Genomic DNA, 23,235 nt, shown 5'->3' with positions numbered 1-23,235 from the left:
GGAAGCTTAACTGGAGGGAATGGAACTTTTGTTTGGAGGAGCCTGGTGAGTATGTGCCATCGGCGGTGACAAGGAGTCCTTAGAGTTTGATAGCTCTGTTGTTGAAGCCAGCTATTGTGTGGAAGACGTATCTCTTGCTGAGGGAGCGGACTCTGTCCTTTATTGATGGTATATTCTCAATTTGGTGAATTAGTGCTGACGGATAATCTGCACGTTTCCTCATGCACTTTCTGAGGTTTTTCATTTCTGTTGCCACGATGGCATTTGTTTTATCGAGGATTTAGTGACGCGTAGATACACGCCTTGTATTCGACGATAGGCCTGATGAAAATCTTGTAGGTGTGCAAGATACTTCTAGTAGATGTATTTTCGAGTTTTCCAGACAGCGCATCCAAGAGTCTAGCTCTTCTTCTTACCCTGTCTAGGGTGTTTTTGATGTCCCAGTTGAGAGTCCTGCTAAAATTAAATCCCAAGTAGGACCCCGACTTTCTGAAATCGAGATGGCTGTGAGGGGATTTGAATAAAATTAGTTGAGTTTTGGAGAGATTGCGTGTGACTCTCCATTTGTTGCACCACCTGACAATCCTGTTCAACTAGATCTTTGCTCTATCAAACACAGAAGTCTTCTTTCTTCTTCAAGTGCCATCTCCGCGGCGGAGGTCGGCAATCATCATAGCTATTCGGACTTTTGAGACGGCTGCTCTGAAAAGTTCATTTGATGTACATCCGTACCACTCTCTCAGGTTGCGCAGCCATGACATTCTACGCCTCCCTATGCTTCTCTTTCCTTGGATCTTTCCCTGCATAATCAGTTGGAGCAAGGTGTATTTCTCTCCACGTGTAATATGTCCAAGATATTCTAATTTTCTTGTTTTTATTGAATTTAAAATTTCCATTTCTTTGTTCATCCTTCCCAGAACCTCTTTGTTTGTGACGTGTTCTGTCCATGATATTTTCAGAATTCTTCTGTACACCCACAGCTCAAATGATTCCAGTTTTTTCATTGATGTCGCATTCAAGGTCCAAGATTCCATTCCATAAAATAAAGTCGAAAAAACATAGCACCTTGTCACTATTGTAGACTGAGTATAATATTGTTACTAAAATTAAGCCCTGGCGGACTCCAGTTTGTGTGAATGGAGAATGGTATTGATAGCGTGTTAGCGACTTTGGCACGGATTGTCCGATTGGAGAGATAAGAATAAATTATTTTTACGAAGCAAGGTGGAGCTTTTCGATCAGGCCTGTGTGCCAAGCCTGATCAAAGGCCTTCTGGACATCGAGGAAGATGCCTAAGACGTACCTATTTGTTTTTTTGAGGGCTTTTGATATAAAGGTTGCTGCCTCAATCAATGCATTTTGTGAGGAGTGTTCAGATCTAAATCCAAATTGGAAGTTTGGGATGACAAAATGTGCATCTAGTAATTCTACGAGATTTAGAATCCTCTCGTCGTCGACTTTACCTAATATACTGAGTAGAGATTCTGTAGGATTCAGTGCTGCTTAGTGGTTTCCCTGGTTTGTTAATCGTGACTGTGTTCGCTACCTTCCAAGAAGTACGAAAGTAGTTCAACAAGAGGCATACATTAATTATATTTCTGAGCAGCGAGATAATACACTCTGGGAGTTTTTTGAGGCATCTTCTGTGAATGCCATCAGGGCCAGGAGATGTGTTTTCACCTAAGTTTCAGATCTGCCTGACGGTGCTCTAGCACAGGAGCCACCATCGCGTGACGATGAGGTCCAATGTGCATTGGAGGATAGTAGAGTAGGTCTGCTACTCTCCTTTCACACTTTTGTCCGGTTAGTATTTTGAATTTGTTCCAGAATTTTGAACCGTTTCAGTAGTCAAGACTGGCCGTAATTTGCACAGCACTGTTTTGAAATTTGATGGATAGGAAAATTTTGTGTAAACTTTTTAGCAAAAGTTGTGACATTTATGATTAACATCTGTTGCAATTTACATTCTATTTCCACTGCCACTATGGAAGATTGTATCTCCTGTAATTATTCTGAGTATTCTCATATTTGCTGTCTCCAGCACACTCTGTGTTTTGGCTTCTTTAAGTTCCATCTTCTATCGAAGGTTGGAAATCATCATGATTGATTAGTACTGTTTTAGTTTTCTGATTTTAAATCAGCATGTATAATTCTTTTGACCTTGTGTTAAATCTGTGGACCAGTCTTTGCAGACTATCTTTATCTTGGGCTATCAATATTGCATCATCTGAGTAACAGAGAATTTTAATTTCATTGACGCTGTTTATGACTGCATCCATGACTAGATTGAATAGAATAGGGCTTAGTGAATGTTTTACAGATGATACATCAAAAACATTTTACAACTTTACATAAATTGTTGGTAATTTTATTTATTAAAGTATTAACAAACTCTAATTCTTCTCTGTAACAAACAAAATAACAGTTTTTGTAACACGTTCAGAGTTTTACCGATTGTGAATTAGTAATAAATAAAAGAGCCATACAAAACATTACACATGTTTATATTTTATTTGAATAGTTAGAGATGTGATTTCAGAGCTACTGCTTATTATTTTGTCATCAAAACTCTGAATCGTTTCTCTGGTTGCGTGTCGTTAAACCATCGTTAGTAACAGATTTCCATTTTTCAATTCACACCATCTTCTTCTTAACATGCCATACACCAAAGTGCGTAGGCGACTATCTCATTACTAGAATTATGTTCTTGGCGGCGTGACATAGCTCGCCTGTATTGTGTATTCCTGTCCATTCTTTAATATTCCTTAACCAGGATAATTGTTTGCGGCCGGCTCCTCTCCTACCTTCGATCTTCCCTTGTAGGATTAACTGTGGTATTTCATATTTTCAAGGTAACCAATCTTGCGTTTTTTAATTAATTCAAAGAGTTCTCTTTCCACGCCGGCTCTCTTCAGGACGTCATCGTTTCGAACTCTATCCACCCAAGGTATGCGCATCATTCTTCTCAATGACCACATTTCAAATGCTTCAAGTTTGTTGATAGATGTTTTTTTCAAAGTCCACGTTTCCTTGCCATAAAGCAAGATGGACCATATGTAGCACTTGACCATTCTGTAGCGTATTTCGAAATTTAGCTTTTGATTACATAGGAGCGGTCTGAATTTCACAAAAGCTTGTCTTGCCATTTGTATTCGGGTTTTTATCTCTTGTTGTGGATCCGATTGGTCATTGATTGTGGTGCCAAGGTATTTAAAAGTTTTCACGCGTTTTATGCGATCGTCACCTATGCATATTATCGGGTTTTCTGGAGGATTTCTGCTAATGACCATATATTTCGTTTTAAAAATGTTGATTTTGAGGCCATATTTTTTACCTGTGCTATTCACCCTATCAAGTAATAACTGCTGATCTTCCAAATTATCAGTTATAATCACTGTGTCGTTCGCATAGCGTAGGTTGCTAATTGGTATGCCGTTCACCTTAATGCCTAATTTCGTGTTTTCTAATGCTTCCGCAAATATATTTTCAACATATAAATTAAAAAGCATCGGAGAGAGTATGCAGCCTTGGCGGACACCTTTCCGGATTTCAAATTCATCCGTATATTGGTCTTGATCAATCCTCACCTTTGCCATTTGGTTCCAGTATAGATTCTGAATAATTCTGATCTTCTTCTGGTCAATGTTGGCCCTATGTAGTAGTTCCATCATGATATCATGTTTAACATTGTCAAATGCATTCTCGTAGTCGATGAAGGTGAGGTAGACATCTTTTCGTTGATCTAAACAGTTTTGTATTAAGGTGTTCAAACATAAAATTGCCTCTCTTGTTCCTAGTCCTCCCTTAAAACCGAATTGTGTTGACCCGCTAAATTCTTCTAGTATCTTGTACATTCTTGAGTGTAATATCCTAAGGAAGAGTTTTAGCAAGTGAATCATTAAACTGATTAAGCGGTGTTCATTGCATTTTGTGGCATTAGCTGTTTTTGGGATCATCACAAAGGATGACTGCAGCCATTCTCGCGGAATGTAACCAGTATCATAAATTCTATTGAACAGCTTTACCAAGATTTCGATATTCTCCTCGTCTAGTAGTTTTATTGCTTCTATATTAATTTCATCTGGACCTGTTGCTTTATGCATCTTTGTGGTTCTAACTGCATATTCTATTTCAATGCGCATTATTGATGGCCCTGATAAGTTTTCGGAAGGAAGTTTGCGCCTTGGTTGTGTTGGTCTTTCGTCATTAAAAAGTCTTTCTGCGTATTCTTTCCACGCCATTGTTATCTCCTCTTCTGACTCTATGTATTCGTTTCTGTCGTTGCGTATTCTTGTTCTGTGGTGGCTTTTGTGTATATTCGATATTTCTTTGATCTTCTTATGTAGTCCAAAACTATCTCCTTTTTCCTGCAATTGTTCTATTTCGTTGCACCTTTCCACCATCCAACGTTATTTTGCTTTCTTAATTTTCTTGCGAATTTCTTTGTGTATCTGTTTGTATTTGTCTTGATTACGTTGTTGTTTATGTTGCCTTCGCTTTTCCATTAGATCCATAATTTCGTCCGTCATCCATTCGTTATGCTTTCTCTTTCTGATATGTGTTTTAACTTCCCTGTTTACTGCCAGAATCGTTCCTTTAATATCATTGACCATCTCTTCGATATCATCATTTTGTTCTATTATTCGCATTCTTCCATTAATTTGATTTGCATAACTCTTCTTCAGATTTTCGTCTCTCATCAGTTCTCTTGTATTTATATGCGTGCTGGTGTTTGTATGTGTTCTCTTAGTTTTTGCTAGTTTTAACCTCAAATCTGCTATTAGCGGATTATGATCGGATGCAATATCAGCACCTGGATATGCTGCGATTCTTTTGATAGCGTTACGAAATCTTCTGTTTATTAAAACGTAGTCAATTTGGTTTCTAATTATTCGATTTGGACGGTCTCCCAAACCAAACTTTACTTAACAATCTCAAAGCATAAATGATACGATATTCAGAATAATGACTACGACACTATATAAACTATATAAATGTCTATGTCAATCTACAATAACTAAATGACCAAATGTAGACATCTTTAACGGAATTTATAACATTTAAATTCTTCCGGGTGCTTTTGTTAATCATTTTTTATAAAAAAAAGTAACCTTCTGCTGACCGTATATTGTAACGGTAATTATACGATGATGTTAAATTCAGTCATAACTCGTAAGTAGCTAGCTTCACATTTACCAATAAAAACATTTTTAATGCCATCCTTGAAAAAGAATTAGTAATATTCGGATATAATTAGCTGTATGTTTGTACAAAAAATCCCCGACAAATGAATGGATTTAATTTTGTTTTGATGTAAAAATAAACATATGCTGAATACAAATAAGTAATTTTGGAAATAAAAAATCAGTGGCATATTTATATTATACACAAACCATAACTTGTGGTTTGTTTTAATTGATGATAAAGTCCATTTAAAAAACGCTAAAATAATTTGCCATTGTTCTTATTAATCTAAAGGCAAAACAGTCTCAGACACTATAGGGGAGGTGGGCCTAAGACGGGATATGTAGGTAAAACGGGAAATGCTATTTTGGACAACACGGCAACGTCGTTAGTTTAGTTTTCCTACGGCTAAGTGTGACGCATACCGGTTATTGTTGATGTGTGTTGTCGTCGGTGCAATTTTGCAAGTAAAACGTAAGTATTATTTTTTTTATGATTTATGTAAAGGGTCGAGCTGATATTTATGATAACCTAACGAGTTCCTAGCATATGCAAAACGCATGGTATTCAGTCGCGGCTGTGTTTACGCGAACTCGATAAGGTTAGGTTAGATTTCATGCATGAACTTTTGCTGCCAGTGTCACACAGTCCTTACGCGCTAAATTTAAAAGTGTGGCTGTAGAGTGTAGGTAAAACGGGATTCCCATGTAAAGGTAAAACGAGATATCCCGTTTTACCTACATATCTCTTTTATATATGATTTCATTTATTTCCAGATGCCTTCCAATTATAAAAGGAAATCTAACCGCAATTCGTGGTCCGAAGAGTCGATGGCTAGAGCCCTGGAGTCTGTTTATACTCATGGTTTTCTGAGTGCTGCGAAAACGTTTAATGTTCCCAAGTCAACACTAGAACGAAGATTTAAGGATACAAATCAAGTAGCAAAAGGAACCGCAAAGAAACTTGGCAGAAAATAAGTGAGAGCAAACGTACCAAAAATAAAGCAAATGTCTTCATTAAGGAATATCAGGAATATCATTAGGTCCCCCTAACGGCTTGCCACGATCGTTTTATTATCCAAGTAGCTAGAAGAGACCCAATAATTTCTCACCCGCAAGAAGAAGACTTCATGCCCAAGGACTACACATCAGTAGACAGTTACATGTTCCCGAGTTAACCAGGCAGCACAAGATTGATTGCTTAAATTGGTGTCTGCAATACCAAAACTGGAACATTTGGCAATTGGCAAAATGTGCTATTTTCAGACGAAACCAGGATTGTAAAAAAGGTGTAAAATCATATGACCGATGAATTCGTGAACTTAAAGGGCGAGAAAGACAAGCAAGATTGGAAACAGCCAGATCTGTTAACAGATATAAAGTAGGAAGTGTAATGTTCTGGGGAAGTAATAAGGTCGATAACAAAACTCTTTTAATTTCTATTCAACCAACTTTACTAACTTTCAGGTATGTTGATTTGATTCTAGGACTTGTAGTTATACTGAAAAAGTGTAGTGGGAAAAAATTTAATTTTCATGCATGAAAATATCACCATTCTGTACTGGCCTATTTGCTCACCCGACCTTAAAATATCTATCAGAAAATGTCAGTATTCCGTAGTGGCCTGCTTGGTCACCAGACCTTAACCCTATAGAGCAATTGTGAGATATGCTTAAAAAAAGAATTATACGCTCGCCGGGATAATCCACAAAACACCCTACATAGTATAAGCTGCTCTTAAAGAAAGGAAGCAACCTACCACAATAAAATTTTGACAATTTGTTTTGGAGCATGCCCACGCGAAATGGAGCTTGCATAAGGCCTAGGGTTAGTAACACCGACTACTAAAAAAAACATAAATAGATAAAAACAATTTAAACATCATTCCTTGTACATTGAAATTTTGTATGCTATTGACTTAACAAATAATTTGAATTTTAATATTTAAGAATATGTGAGTTTCTTTATTTTTTATGTATTATATATATATATATATATATATATATATATATATATATATATATATACAACGTTCTTCGACGTCTTCCGATTTCCAATCTCCATCTCATTCTATCGTTCCATAGATCGTCCTCCAGTTCTCTTTCTCTGATTTCTTTATCAACTCCTTCTCTCCAACTTCTTCTAGGCCTTCCTGGTCTCCGCCTACCTCTTGGTTGCCATTCAAAACATTGTCTTGGTATTCTATTCTCCGGCATTCTCCTTACGTGTCCGTACCATCTGAGTTGTGTCGTTTTGATGTAATCCGAGGCTGGATTTTGGAGTTTTTAACCTTTACCATTTTTGACGAGTATCGAGTGGTTAACCCGATGCCCCAACCCCCAACTTGTAGGACCAGGGTTTGATTTTGGAGCTTTCCTTCTCCTAGACGGTTTGCTTTCACTGCAGCTTAAGAGTATCGTCTGCCCTACCTGTTGGTCCGCGGATGGTATTTTATTTCCCACCTACCCGCCAGTTGATGCTATTGAGGGCTTTCCCCTATCCGCCACCTGGGGACGCGCTCTCTAGGAGTTCCAGGCTCTCCCGAGAAGGTTTTGTTTTTTTAAATTCGCTTATAATAATAAATAATAATAAATGTCAGATGATTCCATATAAGTTTGGTTGTGTCTAAGTGGTAACTAACATAAATTATACTAATAGAGAATTGGTAGCAAGTTTACAATTTATTTGATTGTAAAAAATGCACTTTAATGAAGTTCTCAGGAATGTTTAGACTGTCCTAGGGTTAAAAATTATTTTATTTAATAGTATGCATTATACACAGATACATTTATTTGCATTAAACAATTAAACTGATATAAATTGCAAACAATATTCCATTTATAAATTAATATAAATAAAAGAATTTGTACCGCAAATCGTTGCAAGTGCATTCACTGCACCATAAATTTGTATCAATTAAATACCAACCCAGATTCGGCTTAAAATTGCAAAAGGAATCACTCGACAAAAAATGTACGGTCCCAGTTGCTTCACAGTCTGAGTAGTACCATTGACCTCTCCATTTTCCATCTGGTGACCTCGTACTTGATAACATTCTTAAAAGAGCATGAAAAGTGGGTCTCGATAATTTTTGTCTTCGGTAATTTAAGTTGGGATTTTTGAAGGTGCAATGGGCGGACAACTTTCTCAGTTTATTATTTAAACGATCTGTATGTATATTAGTTATTTTCTTTAAAGAACAAAGAATGAATCAAGGTTCTTAATAAGGGTACTTAATGAGAGTACTTAATGCATTGTCCGAATCTGCACGAAAACAGGAACGCCAGGAGAGAAACAAATAATTTTACGAAATAATTACTATTTAAATGGGAATAAGCCACAATTAAAGGTTAAAGCAGAGAATAACCGAACACACAGAGAAGCGACAGAACGGTCCAAAAGCGTGTACCATTTTTGTATACGCATGCCCGATTCTGGTTGTTTAACTGTCAAAAACACTTGCTTATTCTTTAATTCTGGTTGTTTTCGATAGTCCGTAGGCGTCTATGGTAAATACTCGACACAACAAGTGCATTTGACCATTTATATAATTTATTTATAGTTAAAAGTTTATAGTTATAGTTTATAGTTATAGTTAAATATATAAGTTTATAGTTATAGCTTATAGTTAAAAGTTAACAAATATTTTTGAAAAATTTAAACACAGAATGAAAGATTACATTATTACCGAGGGCCGAAAGTCCCTTAGAATAAACAAAAAGTTTTTTTGAATGAGATATTTGAAATTAAAAATCACACTAAATTTTCTCTTTTTTTTTTTTCACCCCTGTAACTTATTAAAATAAACAATATATAAGTTTTCAGGGACTTTCGGCCCTCAGTAATAATGTAGTCTTTCCTTCTGCGTTTAAATTTTTCAAAAATACTTATTAGTTTTTTCAGGATTCGAAAAAAATGAATGCATTTAAAAAACATTGGCCCGAAATTTTGCGCCTACGCTCTTAAGAATTTATATTGTGTGATATGCCCACTGACTATTAATTTTCTGGTTGTTAGCTGTCATTGGCGGCTTGGCCACGTAACTTCAAAGGACTGTCGCTTCCTGGTTAAAGTACGTTTATTGACGTTTCAATTTCCACTTCGGAAATCGTTCTCAAAATACAAACATTAGTAAATTAACCAAATTTTGTTTAATTTACTAATGTTTGTATTTTGAGATTCTGGAGCAGTCTGATTTCACAAAGTATCCATGTTTTTTGTGCGAGTCGGATAGTCGAGCACGAAATTTACATTACGTTAAGAAATAGTGGCCACTCAGAGAAAGACTTGTACCGGGACAAAAAAAGTGTGCAGCTTGGTACACTAGTGGACCAAAAATTAGTTCTTTTGCTTCCTCTTCACATAAAATTAGGATTGATGAAGAATTTTGTCAAAGCTTTAGATAAACATGTGACTGCTTTAAATATCTGTGCGAAAAATTTCCTGCACTTTCTGAAGCTAAACTTAAAGAAGGAATTTTTGTAGGCCCTCAAATTCGAACCTTAAAATCGGACAGATTGTCCCAGAATACAATGACCCAGAATGAATCTGAAGAATGGAGTTCTTTCGTAGGAGTCATAGACAGTTTCCTTGGAAACAACAAGTCTCCAAACTATAAAGAAATTGTAGCCAACATGGTCGAAAATTGAGATGCAATATGAGCGTCAAACTTCATTTTCTGAATTCCCACGTTGACCATTTTCCCGAAAATCTTGGAGCTGTCAGCGAGTAGCAGGGCTAGAGGTTCCATCAAGATAAAAAGGAGATGGAGAGACGTTACCAAGAGAGACGAAAAACAGAACGGTTTTATTGAAAAAAAACCAAATACTGTCTAACTGTATCTTGAAGAACAAGTTAATTTTGCAGTGTAGTTTTGTATTAAATAAAGTTTCAATAATTATTTTCTCATTATTTTTGGCAGTTTCTATGAAAAATTTCAAACACACTTTTAGTGAAAACCTGAGGTGCTGGAAAAAAACTAAGTACATTCGTGATCAGTACATCCCATTTACTATAGGACACATATTAAACTTAAAACACTTTTTCATGCAAAAAAAATGTAGGCCTGTGCTATTCACCGTTGGCACAAACTGACTAGGGCTCTATAGGATAAAAATATTTTAATCGAAAATTTTTCCGTTTCAAATAAATTATCGTATTGTGCATGCCATGTGATCGGGCTATAATAATGATTTTATCAGTTTTCAAACTAAAAAAAAAAAGATATTAGCTTATTGTTTAAGAACACTGGAAAAATCGTAGCTTAGTTTCTATTTCACTCAAATTAACTAGAACTAATACCGAACTATTAGTCAATTTAGTATTTATGTTACAGCAAAATAACAAGAATGTTTAATTGCCGAAACAAAAATCTTCATATCCACAATATGTTAATTTGGAGATGAGATAAAAGCTTATTACAATTTTGTTTAGCAATATCCTCTAATATCAAAATTAAACATCAAAAACAAAGCAATCAATAAGCAGTTGTTAGTCATTTAATATAGTAATACAACCAAAATTGTTTATACAGTAAATATAAACTAATGTATACGAATATAATAAAATAATATAAATATTCGACAATTTTTGTCATCGGTATTTTCGTGAGTTATCGTTTAATAAACAAAACCATTAAACTACCAGTTAAAATAAATATATAAAATGTGTTTGCTTCTAAAAAAACAGTCTGGAATATCCTAAGTAGATACATGCAGTCACAACAATTAAAATAAGAAAAATCGGCTGGTTAGAACGTAACAATTAGGCCAATTACAAGCAATCGCCACTAGCCAAAAAAGCTGTAGAAAGGAAAGGAAAACAACTGGCAAATCTAGCAAAACTAACGCTAACTATCATGAAAAAGAGTAAGGAAAATTAAGGAGATATAGGAGGAGAGGTAGTAGGACTAAAATATAATCTATCTATGTATATAAAAGGCTATGATAACAAGTCACACCGTTTGTCCAGTAAATTAACGACGCCATCTAGGAAAGAAATCTGAACTACCACTCATATTATTAAGGTAGAATTTAATACAAAATAATTTAAAGTTTTATGTTGGTTTAGATTTATAATTCTAGCGTTACCTAGGAAAGAATTCTGAACAGATAAAATAAATTAAAATTATCTAGCCTGACCCTTTTTAAAAAGTTTAATAGCTTCGAGACTGTACCTTCCATGTAGCTATTTATCGGTGGATTTTCTTCTCCTATCAGCTCATCATCTGATAATCGCATCAGCTTCACGTGTCTATTCAGCTTACAGTGCAATGTTAGAAGACCTACTATGGCTTTGACTGTTTTCCTGTCTTTGCTTATTAGGTCTGCTGTAAATGTTGGCTAATGTTCTGTAATGAACTGTTTCGCCTGTCTTTGTCCTGGTGAATTCCTCCACCATTCCAGAGATTTGTAAGCTACCTTGCTTGTAGCCGTTCTTGTTACTGTCTTTGTAACGCCGCAGAAGGGTTCCAGTCCAATCAATAATAGCATTGTTTGGTCATGTTATCTGCTTTTTCTCCTAGTCTCCTAGTTTATTTAGGGCACACACAATCCCATACTAGCTTAGAATTGCCTTCTACAGAATTGAGTGCCTTAAGCACTGCCTGACTATCTGTAAAGACGGCAACTTACCGGAACATTCTTTTCTGCCTTTCTATTTCTTCCACGCAGTGATGGATTGCCGTTATTTCCGCCTGGAAAACTGTCACATCATTAGATAGACTTACCGGAAAATGTATCCTTTGATTTGTCCCTACTATGCCGGCTCCCACACCCTCCGATGTTTTTGAGCCATCCGTGTAACAGGTAGTAGCAGCTTGTATAGCTTCGTTTCAGTCTTCCCTGCCTAATATTAATTGTGAACTTATTGTTAAAGCTATATCTCGTAGCTGTTGCATCGATAGGTTGCCCCATCACAATATTGGCTTTTAGCTCCTCGATTAGCTTTCTGTTGTTAGCACCATGCTTCTGGCTTATATGTTGCTGAATATGGATTAATCTGTGCATCATTAATCTGGCTTCGCCCTGTATAAAGATATGAAGTGGTGGTAGATTCAGCAGGACTTCCAACGTTGTTGTATAAGTTGTTTTAATGGCCTCGTAATACACAGGCACACTAGCCTTATTGCTCCCACTTGCTGCATCTTTGTCCATCACGTCACCGAGCCATAGGTTATCATTGGTCTAATAACCTTCGTGTATAACCCTAGTCATTTTGGGGTTAAGTCCCCAATTCTTACCATACATTCTTCTACATCTGCCCAGGGATATAGTGGCTTTCTGTGTGGTTTTCAGAATTTGAGTATTCCATGTAAGCCTATGATCAAAGTACACCCCAAGGTATTTTCTTTCTTTGGCAAATGAAATCTCTGTGCCTTTCAGCATCGGTGGTATTAGGCCTTGTAGTGCTGTTTTTTTGGTGAAGTTGACAATTTGTGTTTTCTGAGCATTGTCTACCAGTCTCTGTTGTTTACATCAGTCGTCAACTATATTTAGGACTGCATGCATTCTCTCAGACACCACCTGGGCAAACCTCCCCTGACAACGATTGCTATATCGTCAGCATATCCTAGATAATAGAAGCCTTCTGTGGACAGATTTCTGAGAAGATCATCTACCAACGTTGGTCATACTGAGTGGAAGAAATATAGGAAGACGACGTATAACCTGGCTAAATAAACTGAGACAATGATACTGTAACTCTGTTGAGCTATTCAGAGCAGCAGTATCAAAGGTGAAGATGGCCGTAATGATAGCCAATCTTCATAAAGGAGTCGGCAATTAAAGAAAAAAAGAAGTCAATATCATTCTACCGTTTTATTATCGGGGCTTCACGTAGAAGTATTTTGTAAGTGGCACTATTTAAACCGAAGACGTATTGAATCAGGAACTGGATGCAGGAAAGTCAAGATTGACGAAACTGACAGAACTTTGGACGCAGAGAGCTGGATGATGGTGATGATGAATATTTACACGAGGAAAACCAAATTTTATGTAGTTGATAACGTTAACTTTACAACTCTTGTTAACAATTAACTAAAACACGGGAAGTTTCTAAATAGCTAAACAATAGTAACCTTGGTTTTCTTGTACATGCAAATTTCAGTCCAATTTCGCTTGTGACAACGATGTTCTCATAATGAGTATCTTAGAACATACCAATAAACTGTGTACAGTCGTAAACTACAATCAATAATGTTGTAGTTACCTGATATGTTTTGACGTCTAATGTACGAGTGACTTTTTATTTTATAATTCGAAACTCATTAAATGTTCATTTTAAGTAATTTCGAATAATTTGTATAAAAATTATGCAGTTCGTATAATTAGTACAAGTGAATAATTAGTTTAAATGAAAATTTATCTAAAATTCTAATGAAGACGTGTAATTGTTTAATAAAACATGTTATCATAATTTGATTAAAGTACAATGAGGTTTGAAAAAAATTATAATTCAAGTTGCTATGTTACCATAACATAAATAAATTAAAAAATAAATAAATGATTAAATAAATATAATTCTGTAATATTATTAACTTAGTTTTTTTTATATAAGTGATACAAAAGCAGACAAAGGTAACACTACTATTGCTATATCGTTGGATCTTTGTTTATTGTTTCAAGATTTTGATTATTTAAAAATTTTATTATTTTATTATATTCTATTTAACATTTCAAAAAATTTGCTCGCATTTGATGATTTTACAAAACTTGATGTATTTTATATAGACCCATGGGTTGATTGTAAATAATCTAAAAATGATATTTTTTTTTTCAAAAAAAGTGTATAACTTTTATTTGGAGATAGCTGTATGTCTATTTTTTTTTCTATTTTGTGTATTTAATCAAAAACTATATTTCTGATTTTTTTCCAGATTTTTCCGTCAGGTGCGCCACCTTCAAAAACCCTAAAAACTGTTTTTTAGGTTCAAAATAGATCAAATCAGAGGTTTTATAGGTTATATATATATATATATATATATATATATATATATATATATATATATATATATATATATATATTGTTATGATGTGTTTTTTGTTTGAATGATGAGCAATGAGTATTTTTAATAATATAGGGTTTTTATCGCGGTTCTCAAAGAATTAGTTTGTAAGTACTTTTTTAAATTATCTTTATTATAACTATTATGAAACACACATATATATCTAACCTAGCCAATGTAAATTTAAAATAAACTATCTTTAAATTGATGTTCTTATAAAACTAATTAAATTCTATAGACAATGTTAAATTTAAACAAACTATCTTCAAAATTGAAATTGTTATAACACTAACTAAATTATATTAACAAAATTTTGTACCTTTCTTTCACTGAATGCCTAAATGAACTGTTTTCCACTATATATATACTAATCACCACTGCATGTCTTCGTACTTCGGTTATCCTTGTTTTTGTGAAATTTCTTTTTCCAATTATCAGCTTCTACCAATTTAAGATATATTTTTCTTCACCAGCATTTATATACCACCAAACAAACCAGCAAATACCATTTATATTTATTCTTCTTTTCAATATACCAATATCCAATTATTATAAGTTGATTTATACTAATCTCCAATCATAATATAATTTTAATTCCTTCCAATGTCCATCCAATATTCTTCTAATATACTTTTATAATCTTCAATAATTATTTGTGTATAATTATAAATGTGCATTAAATATATGCATAATTTTTAATCTTCATTTAACTCACTATATTAAACAATTGGACTATCTCCAACTAACTTTCATATTTCTTATTAAACTGCCTGACTGAATTACTAAAACTGTGAACAATCTACTAACTTTCATAATAAACTGCTTGACTTCTGACTAAAAACTGCCATCTTGAATCCAAATCACGGGTATTTATATCCTTTTGGATATTCCAGAACCATCTGGTAAGAGATCATGTTCCATTCGTTCTATTAACTTCTATATAGATGTTCTCGAAAAAAATATCTGTTCGATCCACCGCCATAATCATTATTCCAGAATGTTCCAACATAAACACAGGTCAAATTCTGCACTCTGGAGAATTCGTTAATGTTCCATTGATAATTTTGTTGACATTTAGGCTTTTCAGATCAGAATAAACATTCAAATTAGTAACTAACACTCTAATTTAATAAAATACACATTTCAAACAATATATTATTATAACCCCACTTTATATTCGTAAATATTCTTAAACGTCACTTCAGAGTATAAATATCTGTCTATCACTCACTGTATAGTTGGTTGCCTAGTCACATGGCTCACTTACATATATCTACCACATTATAATTACTAAAATACAACTTTTTACAATTATTATATGCTAATTTCTTAAAATGCCCTCACATAAATATATTTTTATAAAATTCTCTAGTATATAACTTATTTAAAATAATCAAATACTTTTTTATATCTAATATTATGTAGTATATAACTTATAAATTATTTTCTATAAACCCCAATCGTATCAATATATATATATATATATATATATATATATATATATATATATATATATATATATATATATATATGATTTAAAGTATCTAGGTCCTAGGTCCTTTAGGACATTCAAAAACTAACCATAATACCTTTTATCCTTAATGTGGGAACATATTTCCCACTTTACTTCGCCGCCAAATTTCGATTGTCGCTGTCAATACACAGAATGTTTAATTTTGTTATATTAAGTATCCCTTTCATGGATAAATACACCAACTATTCTAAAAGTTATTCGACAGATTTGATTTTTAGTTGACAATCGACTTTCTTGCCGCTTTTGGCGAATCGGCTCCAAAAATGAATTTAAAAAAGAAGGAGGAGATATTGTCTCTGCTGCCTTACATACCCACTATTCACCATGGATACTTCAAAAACCTTCCAGGGAATCAGCCAACTCGCAAACCCAGGACAGCAAAGCGACTGAAGGAAATAATACCGACGGATGATATTGTATTTTAATATTTCTAATATGATCTCTAAGTAGATGTAAAAATAAAGTGTATTAACAATACTTGGAGTTGGTTCATTATCTTCCTAAAATTCTTCAAAATACATTTGAACCAAGTCCACTTTTTACATTTTTTGTAGTTATTACATCAATAAAAGCAATGTAAATGTCTAAGATACTCCTTGACTTTCTTAAATTAAATAAATACTTTTAAAAATGTTAACGGGTAATTTTGTTATGAAACTTTAACTTTAAACCTCTGTAGCTCAAATGTAGATTTGGTTCACTTCTATTCTGAACCATCTAATTAATTATCTAAATAAATTATTTAAAATAATGTTTTTATCTACCTATTTTCATTTTTTTTTTAAATAAATTTCTCAAACAAATTCAATTTTCGATGTAGACAATACTTTTAAGTTGTCGTCATGGAACGCCACTGACAAATCTAAAGTATTAAGAATTTTAATTTGCTAAAATATATCGTGAATATATCTGTTGTTATAGCTGGCTCACTGTAAAGAACCGCATATTACCCATTAAATATATATATGGAGAGATATTAAAATGTAAACGGATATTATTTCGATTTTCTTATTAGTAAACGGCGTATTTGATTCACACCTCGTACAATTAGTATAACATGTTACATATATGCGTCACCCTCCCCAATTTCTTGTTGAAGTAGAGATTTCCGCAAACTAAATTTTGGAAACCGCTGTATTATATCAAAACTATGATATTACAAAGATGTTAATTGTAAATTTAACAGTATGGCACAAGTAAATTAATACACTAAGCCAATTTAATATCAAAAGCAGATATTATATATATACATATATATATATATATATATATATATATATATATATATATATATATATATATATATATATATATATATATATATATATATATATAACATAACAGTGCTACAGGCCTTGTAGGACCCTAGCTTCTAAAAACTTGGTTATTTCCCTCCATTTTTTCGGGTCCCTTGATTTCTCTCTCCAATTTCTCACACCTATTTCTGACAAGTCTTGCTTTACTGCTTCCAACCATTTCTTCTTTGGACGTCCTCTTCTTTTTTCCCCATTTCTCCCCCTTTCAGTATTGTTTTATTATTTCGATTCTCTGGCATTCGTATATTATGAACAAGCCATCTAGCTCTTTAGGCTCGTATTTTTGCCGTAATTGCTGGTTTTCCTTACATCCTCATTATTTATTTATTCGTTCGTCTTTTCAAAACATTCTCTGTCGTCTTTAATCCTCCGAAGATTTTTCTGAGCACCTTCCTTTCCCAGATCTCTACTTTCTTTTCTTCCTGCTGGTTCCACGTTTTAATCCACGTTTCACTGGCATACATCACTGTGGGTCCGATTACTGTCTTGTAGACTCGCAGCTTAGCTGTTCTTGATACATTTTTTTGCTTTCAGTAATGAATTTAATGACCCTATCGCTCTGCTTCCCTTCATTAATCTTTTGTCTATCTCTTTTTCTTCTTTTCTCGTGTTCGTTATGGTTACTCCTGAGTACTCAAATACTGTTACTTTTTCAAAACTATAGACAGTCTCGGCTCCTTTCATTTTGATATATTTATTATTATTTGTTATGTCTCCTCTCATTTCTATATATTGCGTTTTTGTTTGGTTTATTAATAATCCATATCTTTTCGCTTCTTCTTCAAATTTCTGGAAAACTTTCTGAATGTTTTTTGTTCTCGCTAGTATCACCACATCATCCTAGTGTACGCTATGCACTGTTCCCTGTTATTAAAGATAGTCCTGTTTGTGCTCATATTTGATCTTCTTACGATTTGTTCTAATACTAGGTTAAATAAAATAGTTGATAGCGGACCCCCTTATTTTAAACCTCTATTCACTGTAAACTGTCTTGAAAAGCTTCCTTCCATTGTTACCCTATTCATCGTGTTCTTGAGCGTCATTCTCACTAGCCTTATAAGCTTTTATGGTATTTCTAATGTAAGATTCTAACAGCGCAACCCGTGGGAATGAGAAGACGGAGTAGACCAAAGCTGAGGTGGATGGACGGGGTAACACAAGATGCCGAGAAGATCGGAGTCGGCAACTGGAAAATGCAAGCGAGGGACAGAATAGAATGGCGTAGAAAGCTTGAGAAGGTCGAGGCCCTCTGAGGGCTGTAGCACCAAGATGATGATGGTATTTCTAATGTTCTCATGGCCTCATTATAGCATCTTTCGATTTAGGGAGTCATACGCTTGTTTAAAATCGATAAATAGCATATGTAATCCTAAGTTTTGTTCGTAGCTATTATTTTGTATTAATTTTAACATACTTAGTTGATCAGTAGTGGTTCTTCCTGATCTAAAACCTCTCTGGTATTCTCCAATCACTTTGTTATCATATTTTATTAATCTTTTCCTAATAATTTTTGCAAGTATTTTATAGATTACTTCTAATAGTGCTATAACTCTATAGTTTTCGCACTCCCTTTTGTCTCCTTTTTTATAGATAGGCAAATTATTAGTATAAGTGAAATATCCTTTCCTTCGCCACCTTTCTTAAAAATTCAGTTGGGATACCACTTTCTCCTGCACTTTTGTTATTTTTTAGGTCTCTTATTATTTCTTTGGCTTACTTCAAAGTTGGTTCCTCGCACGTCCCTTCTTCATATTTTTGCCAATTCTCATTTCCCTCAAGTTCCTCTTGTTGGTCTGTATTTAATAGATCTTCGAAATATTCCGCCCATCTGTGTAATTTTTCTGTTGTTTCACCTAGAAGTAAGCCTTCTTTGTTTCTGCAATACTGTGGATTATTCTTTGTAGTTTCTCTGGATTTATTAACTTCTTTAGAAATTCTTTACCTCTTTAAAATATATATAACTATAAAATTAAACATTTCATTCCTTCACAAATAAACATGGGTGCAGTTATTACATTAAAAATAAGCAAAAAGGTTAAAATAGGGCGTTTATTGGCAGTGAGTCCTTAGAATTAATAGCCACAGACCTTCAAAATATATTTTCTTGTTAAAAAACTAACCTCCACTCAGCCATACGTGGTCCGAGTAAAAAATTTAAATATTTCTCATTAATTGTTCCATAAAAACACAAAATTCCGATGTAAATTTTTAGTATTAATCATCAACTTCCGACTGAGAATTGGACTTTTTAGCATTAGGATGTCTTGCAAAATCTTAATTACTAAAACTACACTAACCTTGAAGACATCGGGAGATTTGAACTTTGGAACCAAAAAAGTATGAATCTTCTTAGGGTCACAGCAAGAAAGAACAATATGTGGCAATTTGTTGAATGGTTTTATTATTGAATAATCTAAATTTAAGTTTAAAATATTTAAGTGGTGTGCCATGATGAATTGATTCTGTTTAGTAATATTTCCGAACTGAAGAAAAACAACGTAATAACTTACTAATATCATGAGGAAATTGTGGATTTAAGTATCAACTGATTTTATATCAAATCACATAAACAAGATAATACGTTCAGATTCAAATTATATTTAGCAAATTGTCGAAAGCAGTACTAATACCTTTTTATTATGGACTATAAGAAGTTAATTGTGAACAGTAAGGAATAAATAGAAAAAAACCAACTAGGGAATTCTCAGTGTGCGTCGATACAGCCACATTTATAGAGCCGCTAACTTCTTTATAGTTGCTGCTGTTAACGTCCACCCTTCAACTCCGTAAAGTAGCGTAGAGAGTACGTAGCATTTCGTGGCGCGCCATCGGAGGTTAACCCTTAGGTGGCGGTTGCTTAAGAGCTTTCTCATTGTGATGCATTTGGATCTTGCTATTTCAATTCGGATCTTAATCTCTACGTCTGGGTCCTACTTATCATTTACTGTATACCCCAGATATTTAAATCGGTGTACTCTTTCAATACGTTCGGCTTCAATATTCAGGTCGATATGTTGAATGTTCTTTTTACTGATCACCATAAATTTAGTTTTCTTTCTATTGATCTATTTGTACGATCTATAAAAAAAGGGCTAGAAAATACTTGCCGAAATTATTAGGAAAATACTAATAAAATGTGAAAATAAATTATCGAACAATACCAGAGAGAGCTAGAGCAGGAAGAACAACACTGATCATGAAGTATGTTTCATGTTTCATATAGGTTTACATATATTATTTATCGAATTTAAAGAGGCATACGACTCCATAAACCGGATGATGCTATATGAGGCCATGAGAATATTAGAAATACCAGAAAAGTTTATAGGACTAGTGAGAATGACACTTAGGAACGCTAGAAAAAGGGTAAAGTTACTTAAGAGTGCCAAGGATACGCTAGCAACAAATTTATTCAACCTAATATTAAAACAAATCGTAAGATGATCAACTATACACACAAACAGGACCATATTCCATAACAAGGAACAGTGCATAGCATACGCGGATGATGTGATAATAGTAGCAAGAACGAAGAAATTTATAGAAAAAGTCTTCCAAATATTTGAAGTCCAATAAACCAAACAAAAATTCAATAGATGGAAATGAAATAAGACATAAATGATAGCAAATATATTAAAATAAAAGGAGTAGAGGAGGTCTACAATTCTGAAGAATTGAGGGAATTTTAATACTTGGGTAACCATAACAAACACGGGAATAGAAGGAAAAGAAATACACAGAAGTTAATGAAGAGAGTCAGAGCGGTAGGGTCACTAAATTCAATATTGAAAGCAAATATCTCAAGGACGGCTAAATTGCTAGTCTACGAGACACTAATAAGACCCATGGTAATGTATGCCGGCGAAACGTTTATTATAAACCAGGATGGACAAAAGAAAGTAAAGATCTGTGAGACGTCCAAAGAAGATTTATCAGAAGTTTGATGTAACCTTGATCCTGGTAATAACCACATAATTGTATGAATATTTTTGTGTCTGAATCATAGTGCTAGTACCATAGTTGTTACAGCCGCAGGATTACATGACACTTCTCCATTCTTCTTCGTCATGTGTGTATAATATGTATTCCCGTTACTTCTCTATTCCGTTTTCACTACGTTCGTATGTAAAACTCTTAGTAATTGGTGAAAACTTTGCCGTAATCTTCACTAATTGTTTGGGGAAAGCTTATTCAATTTCTTTCCTCAGAGTGTACAGTACCAAATTTTTTAGAACCATGGAACTGTTAAAATATATTCCTTCGATATAATTTAGCAGAACTCAAGAGGTTAATTCAGTATGTGTTTTTGGTTTTATCAAGTGTTACTTAAGAGAAAAGTAAACAGTAATCGATTCATATAGCACATTTAATAACAAGGAAATATTTTACACAACAGCTATTATGAAGTAAACGAGTTTGTTTTACAAAATTGTTTTTTTATATACCGGGGATTAAATATCGCGCGAAACAGTGAAACTAATACACTGTTCACTGCATTTTTGAGAGAGAGCAACACTTACGTCCGGTTCCACCAACGTGATCTAAGTAAAATCTTACCTAAGTTTTGCTTAGTCAAAAAAATTTCTTAGCTGTAATTTGCGTTCCACCATACAAGTTTTTACTTAACTTAACCAAGACAAAACTTAAGGTCTCAGAAATACCAACTTTGCAAAATTGTCAGAAATTCTTAAATTCTTGACTGGTTATTAATACAGAAACAACAAAAAAAGAAAAAAAAGAAGAACATTTGTGTCATTTTTGATGCTGTCTTTAATTCAATGTCATTTTAAATATTTACTATTTACTGTTATTGTGACCTCGTGATCTGCTTTCTTTTTATTTTTGGTATTTTATTTTGTAGTTAGTTTAAAATAAACTATAAGTTAAAAATTTAGTGATAGTTTTAAAAGTTAAGTTAATAGTTGTAGTTTTGTTGTCGGTGAAATAGTTTTAGTCAGTTAAATATTAGTTTGGAAGCATGGAAAAAGTCAACAAAAGAGTTAACTTTTCTTCTCAAGAAAAGGAGGAATTAATATCTTTGGTATCCAAATACAAGGATATTCTTGAAAACAAAAAAACTAACGGTGTGTCTGCCAAAGATAAAGATGCGGCATGGGAGAAATTAAGTTTCGAATTTAATTCGAAAGGTTTAAATACCTTTCGATCCAAAGAACAACTAAAGAAATATTGGGCCAATTTAAAACAATTGGAGAGACAGGCAGCAGCAAATATAAAAATAAATAGATTTAAAACAGGAGGAGGGCCGTTCCAGCCGCAAAATGAACCTGATGAAACAGTCCTAGAAATTATAAATTTTAAAACAGTTACGGGTTTAGAGAATCCATATGATGATGAAGCTGTATGGGACAAAGATCATTTTCTACTAACAGGTATGTAATCTTCAGTATTTAATATAATTCATATTATTTCAAATTTTCTTGTTTTTAGAGACAGAACATGAAACAAACAAGTGTACTCCTACAGAAAGCACTTCCTACAGTGGTACATCAACAGTTGCTATACCAAAAGCTAATACCATTTTAAACTGCAAAGAGTTAAAGATTTGCAAAGGTAAGTAACATTGTAAACTGATCTACAAATGTATCAATGTTAAGGGTTCAAAACAAAATTATAATATCCAATGAAAGAAGGATTTCACCTTCAGATATTAAAGAATAAACAACAAATAAGCATATATATATATATATATATATATATATATATATATATATTAGCCTTGCCATAAAAAAAAGGTTTTAAAAAATATAGCCTGTTACAAAAATCAATAAATATGATTAGTAGTATCAATACTATGGTAGTTGCTGATAGTTAAAAAAATCATTTATTTTATAACCAAATATGAGTCACATAAATGGGCATACATAATTCAATGTATTTTTTTAATAAATAAGTTGTATATGCTCACATGTTCCTTACGAAATAATTTTAACACTTTATAAACTCACATTCTACATACTACCATGTAATATTGTAGTATAATCCTAACATTAGATTTACAATCATAATTGTTTCGAGCATTAGGCTTTAGTTAAATATTTGTACCTTTTCCAGATTCACAAGATGAAGATGTACTAAAGGTGATTCAAACTCCAAAAAATAAATTAAAACACCAAAAAAAATATAGGAACACAAATGATGATGATCTACCACAAATAGTAGAGTTAAAGGCCCAGTATC

The 23,235-nt window shown here is 33.5% G+C and overlaps 2 protein-coding genes across 2 annotated transcripts in view; one reads left to right on the top strand and one right to left on the bottom strand.

The window, feature by feature from the left end:
- The window catches only part of LOC140436514 (very long chain fatty acid elongase AAEL008004-like), a 227,647-nt gene that overhangs the window by 172,700 nt on the left and 31,712 nt on the right, over positions 1-23,235 (bottom strand). The window lies entirely within an intron of this gene.
- LOC140435693 (myb/SANT-like DNA-binding domain-containing protein 3) lies at positions 22,016-22,435 on the top strand. The gene has a single exon (XM_072524414.1). The coding sequence runs from the start codon at positions 22,016-22,018 to the stop codon at positions 22,433-22,435; it is 420 nt and encodes a 139-aa protein (XP_072380515.1).

Source organism: Diabrotica undecimpunctata, chromosome 3 (assembly GCF_040954645.1).
Source record: "Diabrotica undecimpunctata isolate CICGRU chromosome 3, icDiaUnde3, whole genome shotgun sequence".
Classification (NCBI taxonomy): domain Eukaryota; kingdom Metazoa; phylum Arthropoda; class Insecta; order Coleoptera; family Chrysomelidae; genus Diabrotica; species Diabrotica undecimpunctata.
This window is presented reverse-complemented; position numbering and strand designations above follow the sequence as displayed.